We start from the raw sequence: 15,599 nt of genomic DNA, 5'->3' as shown, positions 1-15,599 counted from the left end.
CAGCCCCTCCCTTTCTATGGCGACCGTGAGTTGCTAGGAAGGGCCAGCCGCGCCGCTCAGGTAGAGCAGCAGTTGCGTTATTAACTAAATTGATCCCACAGCATATCACCTGCAGGACACTGGGTTGTTTTTCTAGTTAGGCTGTTCTCTTATTCATGACTTTTAGGTAAACAGCAATTCCTTTTTTTGTTCCAAAGAGGGCTGTTGTGTCTCCCGAACACCTTCCCCTTCCCCTCTGCCACAGCGGATGTGACAAGATCAGCTGGCTTCCAGAAGGCAAAGTGTTCAGTAATGTCCAAAGGGAAAAGATCATCTCCAAGTTTCTTAAAGAAAGCGTTCTAAAGAGAGTGTTCCGATCAAAGCAGATGAGGTGGGAGGGTTCCAGCCGCCAGAAGGAGGACCCAGGCTATACCTTTCCTGGCACCAGAAAGTAAGTCCTGACCCTGAAACTTAAAGCTTCCAAGTGTATCGGTGAGGTAAGGCTAAGAAAACACGACTGCAGAGCATAGACATGTCTGAAGGACAGGATGCCATAAAGCTATTCCAACTGCAGGCATCAAGTCCTGCAGAAAAATCTAAAATAGAGGTGGACATATACAATGGAGAATTTATTCGAAAGTCCTGGCTGCAACTTCTGCAGGGGTAGAATTTGCCCATGGGTCTGTTTGTCTTTTGGAAAGATATTCCTGGCAGCTCTATCACATTCATTCTAGGAATGAATAGATTTTAAACAAGATTCGTTACACTTTTGCAACAAAATGGTGGTCTCCCAGACAAGGGAGCAAAGTGTTCAAGGTGAATTTTTAAAAGAGAAAAACAACTTCTAACTAAATATATATATATATATACACATACATATATATATATATACACACACACACACACATACATATATATATGTATATATGTATGTATACACACACACACACACACACACACACACACACACACACATATATATATATATATATATATATATATTTATTTATTTATACATATTTCCTAAAAAGGAATTGTGCACACCCAAGAAAGTTAGGACATTTCAGGTAAATGCTCACAGAAATGGAGTCCTCAGTCGGGGATAAATCTGATTGTCCATGAGGGAAAGAGAAAGCAGAAGCTGGAAACAGGGGAAGCACAGGACTCCTTACCTAACCACACACGAAATACAAGTAGCCCAGCATTGAACTGCAGTGTTTCCCACTGCATAGCCTCGTATGTACCTGAGAACAAAAATGCATGTCATTAATTAGAAAATATGGTCTTGACTTCCTAAAAATATTTACATAATTACACCGAACAAGATTCCATGGCAGGAAATAGCCAGCCGTGACGCTGACAATGCAGCAGGGGCAAATCAAGGGAAGTGGAGGCAAAAGTGGAGGTTTTGAAAGAGGTGGGCTGAAGAGGAAGGATTTCCCCGCAGGATAATTAGAGGCTAAGTAGTGTCGTCACTGACATTTCTTTGCATCTCCCTGGGCTACAAAAAGGAATGCCTTATCAAGGTGCTTTCCGAAAAGAGTCTTCTGTGGGCCCAAATTGTCACCTTTCTCAGAGTAGGGGAAGCTGAGGTGAGCAGCAAAGCATGCTTACCGACCAAGGGAAGGGCCCAAGGCCCCGCTCTCAGCTGGGATACCTTCCTTCTTTCTTCCATCTTCATTATTTAAACATCATATACTATAAGCCCAGATGGAACCGTACATTATCCGTGCAAATACATAGAGCGACCTCGGTCTAACGCACTACACCCCCGAGCCGCTGGCTTTGTTGGAACCGGCGCCCGGGACCCACGCGGCGCCACGCAGAGCTCTCAGGTCAGGGTCAGGGCCAGGGCCCGAGAAGGCCTGGGAAGGCCCCGGTGGCCGTGACCTCCGCCCCTGCGCCGCCCGAGGGCGGCCCCTCCACGCGTGATGGCCGAGCGGGCCGGGCCGCCGCTGGGGAGGCGCGGAGGGGCGCAGGGGCCCGGGCTCCGGCTCGGCACCCTCCCCCGGTGCTGCCGCCCGTGCCGCGGGCCTGGCGGCCTGGTGACCCCCGAATACCGGTGGCCCCGGTGGAACGCGGAGCCGTCGGGGGCGCCCGCGCTCCATGGTAGTTGCCGGGCGACCCGGCCGCGGGGGAGGCCCGCGGAGCCGCCGCCCCGGCCGAGGCTGGCCTCGCTGGGCCCGGCCCGGGTCCCGGCGTCCCGCAGGCCGTCCAGCGCCGAGGGGGCTGTGCTCCCGGCCGGCCGCCGCCCGCTGCCCTCCCTGTCCTCCCGCCGCAGGAAGGCCGAGTCCGACGGGGCGCCCGTCAAGCCGTTCGCCCCGCACGCAGAGGTGCCCGGGCCTCGGGGCGGCAGCGCCCTCGGAGACGACGCCGAGGACGACACGTGGGCCTGCGGCGCTGTGGGGTAAGAGGCCGGGGCCGGGGCGCGCCCGCGAGCCCCACCTGCTGTCCCCCTGCTCCGCGCTCGCGACCGAGCGGCCCGGCCTGGGCGAGGGGGAGGGGTTGGTACGAGCGGGAGGGGTTGCTCGCCCGCGGGCTGTGGGCCGCCCACCTGCACCTCCCTGCCCTCCTGCCCCGAGGCTCCTTTTCTGACCCCTTATCACGAAGGCCCCGTGTCCTCGGGGCCCTCCTCCAGACGCCCGGTGTCCTACTCCGTGGCACACAGGTGGGTGTCCCCACGCAGAGACACCTGTTCAGCAAACTGCAGCAAACTTCATTGTCGCATCCCAGGGCCTAGCATGGAGCAGGGGGAGCAATACTTACTGATTGAAAACTCACCTGAACTGTATTTTCTGTTTCTTCAGGATATACCTTTCCCTCTAGGAGACAATAAGTTGTAAACAATTCGCAAATACACTGATTACTGTGGTGGCTTTAATTTGTGATTCTTTCCGGATAGTCCTACCTTAACCCAGTGGTCGTTCTACCTATTATCTGGTAGTTCTCTGATCCTTCTACCTTAAACAGTAGTGGATTTACATACCGCGGTAGCTGGGCTTGGAGAGTAGTGCTTGGCCCTGTGGGCCCTTTAGTGACCCCGAAACCCACACAGGGGGCCTGTCCTGCCTGTAAGGTTAATCCTGCTTTCAAACGTAGCACCTGTTTTGAATAATTAAAAGCAGAGTTCATGGCCCTGCTTTATAAGTTCCGGATAATTCACCATGTTCTTTCTAATTTGTATTTTATCTTTGTCTGATAATGTCTCTGTTCTCACCTAAGACCTTAATTTCCTGATCTTCCATCAGATCTTAAAATGTGCTTTTCTCGGTGCCTTTCTTTTCTCTTCTTCTTCTTCTTCTTTCTTTCTTCTTTTTTTTTTTTTTTTTTCGGACTGGCTTGCCCCTTGTTTCTGGCTGATTTCATATTCTGAGCCTTCCTGTGCCCTCATGGTCCTGTTCTGCACTTGAAGCATTGTTGGACCTCCTTTAGACTGGAACCAAAGCTCAAGGTTTTAAAACAATCGTTGTTATACCTTACCCATAAATGTGCCTGTCCCATAACCTGTATAGAATTTTAAGGAAACAGAGGAGCAAAATGGGGAGAAGAAATGGTGAGAACAGCGGTACCAACCCGCGTGCATCCAACATCTCCCATGAGGTAAGGCTAATGGTGTTAACCCGAGCATTTGGACCCCTCCCCTGGTCAAGACCTCACTCCCACTGAATCTGACTGCCTACATCCCTGCAGCTTTCTCTCTCTGTGAGCATTTTGCCCTGAGTTTTCCTCTTGGCACTTTTTGGAATATCAAATGGGATTTTTTTTCTTTCTTTTAACAAAGGAAAAATTAACCAGCTTCTCTCCAAATTTCAAAACAGTTCTTATTGCACTGGATTTCCTGAAAGATGCTACCTTGCTTTCTCAGGTTGTGCTCACCTTTTTTTATTCTCCCATACATATTCTGTAAGAAATGTGGGTAAGGCAGGGAGGATGTCAGAAAGTGTTATCAATTCCCAACCTGTAAGGAGTTCGCAATCCAGCAGACCTCGTGTGTAGTTGATAGCCTCCCTTACCAGTTGTCAGATTGGGTTATATTAATCTTATTATATGATCTCATCTGCAGTTTTCATAAGCTTCCCTTTCCGTGTCACTGTAAGGGTATTTCTGCCACATGTTATTTTGTACATTAGTGAACCAGGATCAGAGAGCTGAAAGAAGTCTAGTAATCTGTCAGGATGGTTTTAAAAATATAAATAATTGAGACTTAACCTTCATCCTACTGAGTCAGACCTTACAGCAATTTTTTTCAAGTAGTATTATTTTTTATTTTTTTAAAGAGTTTATTTATTTATTTGACAGACAGAGATCACAAGTAGGCAGAGAGGCAGGCGAGGGTCAGGGTGGGGAGGGAAGCAGGCTCCCCGCTGAGCAGAGAGCCTGATGTGGGGCTCCATCCCAGGACCCTGGGATGATGACCCGAGCCAAAGGCAGAAGCTTTAACCCACTGAGCCACCCAGGCGCCGCATCAAGTAGTATCATTTTTTATCGATGTATTTAATTTAGAGAGAGCGCAAGCGGGGGGAGGGGCAGAGCGAGAGCGAGAGTGAGAGAATCTCAAGCAGACTCCCCACTGTGTGCAGAGGCCAACTGGGGTTCGATCCCATGACCCTGAGATCATGACCTGAGCTGAAACCAAGAGTCAGATGCTTAACCAACTGAGCCACCCAGGCGCCCCTCAAGTATCATTTTTAAAATGCTCCCCAGGTGATTCTCACAGAGACTAGACCTAATTACATGTCATCTTGGGGAACAGGGAATTAATCTCCAAAGATAATCTGCAGCCTACCTTCCAATGTTCAGCTACCTTCCCAGCAGGACATAATTTTCTTTCTTTTTTTTTTTTTTTTTTTAGATTTTTTTAATTTATTTTTTTGACAGAGAGAGAACACAAGCAGGGGAAGCAGCAAGCCGAGGGAGAGGGAGAAGCAGGCTCCCACTGAGCAGGGAGCGCAATGTGGGGCTCGATCCCAGGATCCCGGGATCATGACTTGAGCCAAAGGCAGCAGCCTAACTGACTGAGCCACCAAGGTGCCCCAGGACATAATTTTCTTGTGGGCCAATTACATCCTCATACTGTGTTTAAGCTGATTCTCCCTGTTCCTGCTTTAGTTTGGGGGTGATACCTAACATTTTATTTGTGTGTTGCTGAGTTTAATTTACAAAGGATTTTCTCCATTGAGATAGAAAACAACTGAGTTTGCTCTTTAAAAATTACTTTAAAAAAAAAAAAAAACAACTCCTCACCTCTTCACTTTCCCTATTCCGGGATAAATTGTTATAATCCTCTCCTGCACACACTCCACATTTTTCCCCCACAGCATTCAGCACAATGTCTGGAACATAAATACTCAGTACATATTAGTACCATTTCCTATTCATTTTTTCGCTTGCTTTTGAATATTTCCTGAGTGCGTTTCAATGTCTGGAATCTAGAATGAGTAGCAGGCTGGTCAGTGTTGAGTACAATTTGAAGATCAGAGAATTTTCTTTGGTGGATGGAAAGATTTTATAGATCTGGTGTTCAGATACAGGAAATTGGCTGAATGTGCCATTGTGTACCAGGGACACACTGAACTAGGTATTTTATTATATTTTTAAAATTTAAAATTTTTAAACTTTTAAAAATTTTAAATGAATTTTGAAAACCTGTGTCATTATTTTTAACAAAATGAGAACAAAACCACAAATTATTGTAAAAGCCTATCTCCTAATAGGTGTTGTCAAGCTGATAATAATTTGAGAAGAGAACACTGCATGCTTCTCAAAATACTGGTAGTGTCCTTATATAAAGGAGAATGGATCGCAAAACTTTATGCCTTTCTCATATTTTAGCCACAGACATGAAAAATTATGTACTTGAGCTTTTAAAGTGTTCTTAACATTAAGTTTATCCTAAAACAAATATTGTTTTAGAACTTGTCTCACTGGAATTTGGATTCAGAAGTACCTGCTCCTGAAAATAAAAATCTCCCACCTGGAAAGGATAGTGCAGCAGGTGGTAAGAAATCCTAGATGTGTGTATTTATAAATACTGCAAATTTATGTTCATTCATATTTATAATATGAATAACCACTCATATTAAAGGGGGTTTGTTTTTCATACAACCAGTTTTATGTAACTATTAATTGTCATTTTTTCCATATACATTCTTTCAGGCAAAATTAACAAGGTAAGGATACATGTTTGGCTTTAAATAATTCACAAAACACTATTTTGAAATTATATGTATGTTCATTAAAAAAATTTCTTTCTTTAAAAATTTCAATTTCATTTCTGGAGAGTTCTTCAAACAAGTCAAAGCCTTTTCTGTTCCACAGGGCTGCAAACTGGTCATTAAGTTAATATTTTATTATATTTTTTTCAATATAGTAATGTCAGAAATGGAAATTAACATTGTAGTGACTATAGTGTTTCGTAGTCATTGCCAAAAGAAAAGTAGTCTTAGCTCTTAAGATATGGTGAGGCAGTTAAAATGATTAATGTTTTGTTTTGAAGTGGTGAGGCAATTAATCTTTCATCTACTTTTTTTGAGCAAAATATAAAACACTTAACGGTTAGTAAAATAAAGATAATCTTAATGATATTTGAGGCTCATTAGTTCACACTGTTGGTATTTGTAACAGATTATGCTAATTCCTGCTGAAGTCAGTAAAAACAAGTGATATCTGCATGTATAAAAATGACTTTACTATATATTTCTTGGTTAGAACAAGAACTCTACATTCTTAGAACAATAACAGGGAATAGAGATATATTGTGTTTAAAAGTCTTCTGCTGTTTTATAGAACCATTTGGAAATTCCAATAGAGCAACTGGTGCTAGACCTAAATTTGTCAGAACATGCTCACAAAAGAACACAGGTGAGATTTACTCATCATACTCAAAGTATTTTTCTTTCAACATGTGCAGTTACTAAAATGTCTATGTTGTTCTGTTATCAGAATAGTAAACAAGGGATATTTCAGTTGTGGAGTTATCCTTTTAACGAAGGAAGTACCATGGAGAACAGGTGAGAGAATATTTATTTCCATAAACCCCTAAATTAGTGAGATACATTTAAATACAAATAAGTTAACTAGTCCTCTGATAGACAAGGAGAAAAAACAACCAGAAGAAAAAGTATTGTGTGCCACTTGTGGGAAATTATGGAAACTCACTGTAAAATAGGAAGTAGCTGGTATATACCACAGAGATCACGTGTATATGAAGAATTCAGAGGTCCCTGTGCCCTTATAATGAGAGCTTCCATGGATAGAGTTGGGGTTTCTCATCGAAGGGAAGGGGAACTGTAGTAGAAAAATAATAGTTCACAGGGCAGGAATGATTTTTGTCCCTTGTATATATTAATTCATTTAACTGTCGCAACAATCGTGTAAGGCACTGCTGTCAGCATCCCTATTTTACAGGTGAGGACATTGAGTCAGGGTGATGAGGCACGTAACTTACCCAAAGTCATACCAGATTCATGCTCTTGTGTGCTACAGTATATTGCTTCGCACACCTGACTTGGGTTTGAATTCTTATTTTTTGGTTCTTAAACTTTAGTGGGTGTGGGAACCAGCTGGAGCGTGTCTCACAGACACAGGTCACTAACATGTGGAGATTCCGTTATTGAACACCGGGTCACTTTAACATACAGTGTGTTGTTTAATGGAGAGCCCAAGTTCTGGATCAGAACTAGAATTAGTTCCTCAGTTTTGTCCCTGCTTCTGAAGAGCAGTCTCCCAGTCGGAGGACTTTCCTTCCGGGAGGCTCAGGATAAAACTCAATGTCATGCCGAAATTCGAAGCGTGAATCCAAGAAGTGCTAAAGAGACCGCAGTGGCTCATGTCCTAAGGGAACGTCAGTGTGAGCGGCATAGGAAAGGCTACTTTGACTAGAACGAACTCTGCTGGGACCAAGGGTTTCAAGGTCAGAGGTCAAATGAAAAGAATTGAATGTTATCCTACTAACACACAGCGAACGTAAACTGAGTCAGTGGAGGGCAGTGGCTAGGATTACCAGCACGGGGCGCCACCACTCAGGTTTAAATCCCACCTCCACCCCTTACTGCATGTGTGACCTTAGCCACGCTGTGCCTCAGTTCCCTTCCCCATGAAAGAAAATAAAAGTGCTTATCTTGCGGGGTTGCTGTGAGAACTAAACAGAATCCGGTGTTTGTTAGGTATTTGTTATTAATCCTGGGGAAGCCTGAGTATGTTGTTGAGTTGGAAGTCCCGTATCAGTGAAATATTCCGTGTCCGAAATGTTTCTCCTCAGTATGCCATCAAGAATAAAATACCTTTCATTTAGCGTTTAACCTTTTTGCAAAGTACATTCATGTAATTGTTTTGCTTCTCAGACCACCCCAAGTTTGGTACTATCATTGCCTCTGGCGGCAAAGGGTTTCACACCTAGGTCCTCACCCCCAGATTCCATGCTCTTTTCACTAAACAACATGGATCCTGTCTCTTCTCAATTGTAATTTTAAGTGACTTTCCTATTGCTTTACAAAGGCAAGTGAGTTTAACTAATATTTACCTGAATCAATAATTTTTTATTATTTTCTATAGAAATAAAAGTGTTTTTCAAAATCCCTCAAGAATACTTTGCTGTCTTTATTGTAAACTGGCATTAAAGGAAGCGAGAAGAGAGTGAGACTATATATGTCAATTAATGCTTCAGCTCTTCCAATGTCGGTATTTCTAATAAGCTTTAAAAAAAAGAACTATAAACTCAATATTCTATGGCATCTCTCTTTTGCAGTTTCATTCTAATAAACTACCTAGAAGCATTACTCATAAAAGAACACCATCTAATGAAAATTACTACGGGATAATTTTTTAATTGTGTAGTTTCTTTTTCTCTCTCTTTCTCTCTCTTCCTCTCTCTCTCCCTCCGTTCCCTCCTTCCTCCCTCCCTCCCTCCCTCCCTCCCTTCCATTCTTCCTTCCTTCCTCCCTTCATTCCTTTTTCTACGAAGGGATGATTTTTGGTAAACATTGTTTTGCTTCCTTTTATGTTCACACAATTTTTTAAAACCACGGTGGCTAAAGTAGACTTTATTGAGTAACCTAATTACATTCTTTGAGTTTCCTTTCATCTAATCCTAGGTCCCTGAACGTTTCACTATAATTTCAGTTTGAGTTGGAGAGCCCCCTTCTCAGACATCATCCCTGCATGTACAATATATTCATAGGCAAACAGATATAATTACCATTTTTAACCTAGTGGGCATTCATACAAACAGCTAGCCATTTGTGGGTAGAATGATCTAGTCACCTGGGCATGTACAGAGGGTTGTCTAGTTAATATTCTAATCTATACTTTAGAAAATGTATGTAGTTTTATATAATTGAGCATATTTGGAAATGAATATATATCTCTTACAGATAGATACACGTAGGCCATTAGAAACTAAACATTACCCAGTCTTTGATGATTTTGCTGATTGATTATCATTTTAACAGGATTTTAATTCTAGTCCACAAACCAGTCACTATTTAAATCATTTTTTAAAGGGATTTCAAGAAGTCTGCAGTGGAAACTGGCTTCACCGTAACCAATAATCCCATGAGGCTCTTCACACTGAACCACTCACTGACTACTGCTTCAGTCGATAAGCAAGTTGGTTCTTACCCTGGCCTACAGGTGCCATCGGGCCTCTGCTGGCCCTATGCTGATGGAGACTTTTTTAAGGACAGGAATGAGCCTTATATTAATTTATGTTCAGCCGTGGAAAACAATAATGGTGAAACTTTATCTACCCCAAACTGGAATTTGAAATATGGAAACAGCAGTATAGAAGAAAACTTAACAGATGAAAGTGATTTATCAGAAAGTGAAAAAGCAAATGATAGTTTGCTCAGCTATTTTAAAAAGATGGACCTGAACTTAAAGCCAGAAACAATAGAAAACGTTGAGGAATCTTTCACAGAGGAACCAAGTGAAGTATTTCCATATCCTGATTTTCTCCCTTCTCCTTTCAATACTCTGGACTTGCACAAATTAGCCCTCTCAAAATCTGAAAATTGGAAAGCGACAGTGGAACCTCCAGAAAGCTCTATTGAACGTTTGATAACCCGTTTACTGGAAATGGAAAGATTACAACACACGACTATACAAAAAGAAAGGCCCAGACTACAAACTACCTTCTGTGCTCCAGCAGCTGCTGAACGACCCTTTTCCTCCAAAACTATCGCCAAAATGAGACAGCCAAAACTTTCGGACTCTTTGAGTCTTCAGACAACTTGTGTAGATAAAAGTCGCGAAAAAAGAAAAAGCAGTTCTGGGTCTTGCAAACTTGAACAAAATGCTTCAAAATGGAATTGGAGCAATGCTGGCAACACATACAAATGGACTTCTAGACCACCATCTCTAAAAAGTTCATCCACCACCAAACAATTGATAGCAACTTGTGATGACATTAGGAATCTCAAAAGCTCCATTTTAAATCCATGCCAAGAGCTCTCAGCCAAGCCCACTAGTTCCCAAACAACTCAATCATTGGTTAAAATGGTCTCAACAAGATGTCTGCCACCAAGGTCTCCAATACCAGTTTCACCTATACCTCTGTCTTTTCCCGAAAATCAGAGAGAAGACAATAAGGCACCAAGGACCAAAAAGAAACCTTATCAGAAAAACATAGAATTGAACAAACCATTCCATATTCAGAAGTTAAACTGTTTATCGCCTTCCTTTGTAGGTAAGGACAAGTGTTGACCCATTGATCAAAAGTAACTTTTCTCTCCTATATCTCAATGTGAGCAAATCTATTGCCAAGAAGCTTGGCTAAAATATGGTTCATCATGCCGAGATACAGGTATTACACACATGAATAACTTGCTGTGCTGTGGAGTGGAACTTGTGAAAAGCACTGCTGAGATGTCTATATATAAATCCAAGAGCTTCCATCCTGACATACTTGACAATCTTTTGCATGTCGTGTTTCAAAGGAATGTTTCTCTTAGTAAACTATTCAAAAGATTATTCTTTTGTTGTGTTTCCCAGTAGAATTCCATCATCAGTAAATGCTGTAATCGACTGGTTGCTGGTGTATTTTGTTTTCTGTTATAGTTTTAAGAGTAAATTACCTCTTAGCGAATTTATTTTTTTAGTTCTTCCCACTCTGATACCTTTTTTTTTTCTCTCCTTTACTATCTCTAAAAATCTCCTTTGTCTATCATCTTGACCTATCTTTTGGTATTTGCTTGGCCATTAAAAGCGAAACTACTTGTGATTTTGTTGAATTAATATGCAAGGTCCTCTAGATCCTCCAGTGTATCTTAAAAATTGTTCCTTTCCCAGGTCTTCTGTCACATACATGAAAGCGAGATTCATTCTCTTGGGGCCAAATGATAGTTGTAGGCATGAAACAACCCTCTTCCACTCAGACCTAACAACAGTTTTGGAATGTCAAAGGAAAAATGAGAAAAGGTTGATGTACACAGAGCAGCCAAAATGTCATGTTAATGGAACTTTTTCCAAAGTTCTTTGTTCTTGCAAGTCTTAACTGCCCCGCCCCATTAGTTGAAACGCAAGAAGGGAAAGCATCTTAACTCGTTCAAAAGAAAAGTGTGTGGGTGTAGGGGAGACTATGTGACTGACACACCTTACTGCACCTAATCAGGGAAACAAAAAAAGTTGAGTCTGGGGTTCTCTCACAGCCCCAAGGACGTGGAATCCAGGAGTGGGGCTGGGGGGCGTGCACTGTAAACAAACCTCCCAGGTGATTTTAATGCAGGTGGTTCTTGGATCACACTTTGAAAAACGTCTTAAAGGAAAAAGTTGATGTAAAATGGATGTTTGGGGGGCGGTGAAGTGTGCTTTGGTTTCAGTGGATGGTTGGTGAATTCAAATGAGTTTGTTTTGTTTTGTGAGGAAAGAAATAGTTTTATTAATTGAGACAGAAAAAGCTCTCAGGAGTGAGAGGGGTCCCAACAGGGTTGCCCTCAAATGAGTTCTTGGTAAACATTAAAAATAACACGATGAAAACTTGAAGCATTGCCCAAAGGAAAATGAGAAGTAAAAATCTCTCCCTGCTCCCAGCCCACTGCCAAGGCATGGTCAATATTGTGTATCATCTTTGCTGCACTGCCCACCCCCCCCCCCAAAAAAAGCAAGGTGAAATATTCAAGATTGGGATAGGGGAGATGAACTAAAAGATACTTCAAATACATGTTGAAGAAAGCAACTGTGGTTTCACTTTCCCCTATTCTATTTTTAGTAAAAGAATAAGGTTCAAAGAATTTTCTTAGAAGCAGAGGTCAAAGAGAGTAGGTTTAGTTTTTAGATTAATTTCAAAGAACTTTCTAGAACTGTATCAATACGACAATAGAAAAATAAACTGTTCAGGATAACTTACCATAGAACAGTATTTTACCTAAATCCCATACAGTTGGTGTCATTATCCCAAGTGGTAGAACATCCCTTTCCCAGAACAGCATGTAAAAATGGACTCGTGCTTTCACACCATCCCAGCTTCCCCTCTCAACCACTTTTCCTCTCGTTCTTACAATTCTAACGAGTCCCGAGCCTTATTTGGCAGCCTTCACACCCATTCTCATTTTTACCTTCTTTACCTGCTTGGATCTTATCCCTTCACTTTTAGGGTCATAATGATGTAATTTTTATCTGTAAAAGCTTCAGGAGAGGGACATGCCTGTACTGTTCACCACTTTCCCAACCAGTCATTGCCTGGTATGTAGATACCCTGGGTTAGGGAACGGCCTCAGCCCAGCCTCGAGGACGGTTCTGTGAGAGCAGTCATGAGTGCCTCCTCCACAGCCAGGCTCTGCCACGTGACAGATCTGCATCTCAGGCAGGTTCCTTAACCTGTTCTTCACTTTCCTAATGTGTCAGGTAGGTAGCAGATCTTTTAGCACGTATAATCATGTGAGGATTGAATCAAGTGCCTGGCAAATTAAAAAACAAATCAGAGGAAAGACATGAATGACACAGGAGGGCAGACTGGATGGAATGGGCCGCCTCAGGACTAAATTAACTGTCACTGGAGTAACAACTCAGATTATTCACGTCCTGCTTCTTACAAGACATGTGTCCACCATCAGGAACATGCTGGGGAGTGAAGACACAAGCCCTCGTTTCCAGGAAGACCAAGAGTGGGAGTGGACATGGGAGACAGGAAACAGGAGGTAGGAAGGAGTATTTCAGGGGTAGAGGTAATGAAAGATCAGTGTGTCCACAGTTCCAAGAAACAGATTTCTGCACTGAAGGATTGCTTTCGTAGGGTGGGAGGCTTTGCTGTCTTAGAGACAGGTAGGGCAAATCTTACTAGAAACATAACCAAGCTACTTTATTTAGGATGCCATTAGGCCTAAAAGAGGAACTACTTACTGAAACACTTATCAGTTTCCTATTAGTCCCAAATTGTTTTAAATTTAACTATGTAAAAAATGCATTAGCAGCAATGCTGCTTTCAATTATAAGGCACAGGTACTTATTTTAATATGATTAGTAAAAATAGTGGAATTTTTTGTTTAAACGGAGTTCCTAATATGAGGCCAGAAAAGGCACATACATGGGAAGTAGATGTAGCCATCCTAAATTCATCTTGTAAAACGATGGGAGTAGAACAGGCAATATTTGGCTAAGAGAAAAACTTACCATTGGGGGTTGGGAGCACTGTAGTTACCAACAAACTTGGAAGACTTAGCAATTTTTCAAAGCTGTTGGAAGTCAACTTCCACCACTATTTTTGAAGAAACACTTGGCAGCTTCTAACAGATACCTATAAACTGAAGTGATTCTTATTCAGGAAACTTTAGTTGAATTTGGCTTTCTGGCTTGCTTAAAAATTCCCCATACTTTGGCTGTCCAGTACTGACACCTTGTCTTGGCTCCTTTTTGGATCTTACCCAAGGCAGATTCTTTCTCATCAATGAAAGCACAGGGAGAAAAATCTCTTCAAAGTTTGCCTCACCCTCAGCCCCTGCCAAACCAAATCCACCCTGCATACTACCTTCCCTAATAAAAAGCAGGATCTCATGACCCTTGTCAGTTGCTTTAGACAGAATATGTAGTTCTTCATCCTCTGCCAGCACAAGTAGAACACTACAGCTGGGGCCTTTGCAGGGCGGCTGTCTAGAGCCACTGCCATTCTGGCCCATTTCTTAGAAAAACCAGGACTCAACCACTAGGTAGAGAAGATAGCACCTGCTAGATGGATGTACCCGACACAGCCAGACACTCTGGCCCTGCCTCCTCCAGTCCTGCTTTGTGTTCTCATTGTCCCTCTTAGGTATTTTACAGGTTTTTGTTTTAAGCTGAGGACATTTCCTCAGAAGAAAATGAGGAGTGGATAGACTAAGGATATGGTCCATATTTGTCAGGCTTCCCCATGCACAATGAACCAACTGATTTAAATAATTACAGAAAAGGGAGTTACCTCCTTACTTATGATGTTTCTATTTGGCACGTGTTCTGCACTTAGCTGCTAGAAGTATTTTGATGTTTGTAAGGAAGATACTAAATTGGCTGTTTCCATGCAGCAGGTTCTGCCAAGTGGTTTGGTAAACTTCTCTCTACACCTTTCTCCTTCACTGAGGTTCACAATGCATATCAGATATCTTCTGAGACGTTTAACATAAATATTTAATCTGACAGTTGCCAATCATATTTGGGCACAGAATACCTTTCAAAGCACATCTATGAACACCAGTGAAATAGCACATCAGAAACCTTAGAGAGGAAATGCTGTTCTAACTTAAAACTTAACGTAAAATAGCAAACCCCAGCAAAGGAAAAATCAGGAAACAGTATGGTAACAAGAGGCATATTTTATTAAGTTTTCCAATAATTGGAAACATTGCTGCTAAGATGCAAGTTACAATTCACATGATACCACAGTAACTGGGATACATATTATTTTCAGAGACCAGCTTCCATATCTTGATCATTAAACGGAAAGATTCTTCAGAAGAACAGTCCCTTACCCTACATATAGAAGGAGAAAAAAAAATTAAAGATGCCATGATGATATCTATCAAATAACTGGAAAACATTTTAAAAGTCAATTTAGTGTACATTATTGACATGTAAAAAAACACAAATGAATTTGTAGTGAACATTTCCATAAGGAAGACATCCCATCTAGGAGGATGATAAAACTCATGTTGAATATATGCTTGAACTAGGAGATGAAAAGGAAAGAAACACTTTTTATGAAGCCCAATTTCCAATGATGTCATCATAATTAATGAAAGGAAATTACTTATTTGAGTATCCATTTCTTTCCTATCTCCAACATTTAAAAGGGCATTCTTTAACTATTTGGCTTAAATTTGAAGATATGTGATTCCTCTGTTTCATTCCAGAGACCTTATTTCTACGTAACCAGCTAGCATTACAAAATAATAAGGAACAGGTAGAGCATAGTAGGAGGAATGCAAATATCAAACAGATCTGAGAATATTACATTTCTCTGCCTCTACCATATACCATAAAACATTACATTTTTTGTATTGTAGAAATGTCCTGAGTATTTGTTTGGAGAAAAAAAAAAGGTGGTTACTATAATGAAAAAAAAAATTAGAGTATCTTAAAAAACTTATTTTGAAAGTAGTAGAGTGGAATGAGTTCTACATTGGGGAATAATAAGGATGCAACTAATAAGGACTAAG

General features: G+C 41.7%; 2 protein-coding genes across 5 annotated transcripts in view; one reads left to right on the top strand and one right to left on the bottom strand.

Annotated features, from left to right (window-relative positions):
• Positions 1–3,516: 3,516 nt before the first annotated feature.
• Positions 3,517–10,680, top strand: FAM217A (family with sequence similarity 217 member A; the record flags this gene model as incomplete). Its single annotated transcript, XM_080806879.1, has 6 exons — positions 3,517–3,579; positions 5,893–5,977; positions 6,136–6,149; positions 6,766–6,840; positions 6,922–6,989; positions 9,480–10,680. 6 exons carry the CDS (start codon positions 3,517–3,519, stop codon positions 10,678–10,680), a joined length of 1,506 nt encoding a protein of 501 aa, XP_080663005.1.
• Positions 10,681–14,735: 4,055 nt separating this feature from the next.
• Positions 14,736–15,599, bottom strand: part of PRP4K (pre-mRNA processing factor kinase PRP4K) — a 38,602-nt gene continuing 37,738 nt past the window's right edge. For 2 of the 4 annotated variants that reach the window (XR_013966977.1, XR_013966978.1), the window contains exon 20: positions 14,738–14,913. The gene's annotated coding sequence lies outside the window, so the exon portion shown is untranslated. Of the gene's footprint in view, positions 14,914–15,599 lie in introns of all 4 variants that reach the window. The other 2 variants (XR_013966976.1, XR_013966979.1) reach the window with 2 other exon arrangements.

Source organism: Martes martes (assembly GCF_963455335.1).
Source record: "Martes martes genome assembly, chromosome: 6".
Lineage (NCBI taxonomy): Eukaryota > Metazoa > Chordata > Mammalia > Carnivora > Mustelidae > Martes > Martes martes.
This window is presented reverse-complemented; position numbering and strand designations above follow the sequence as displayed.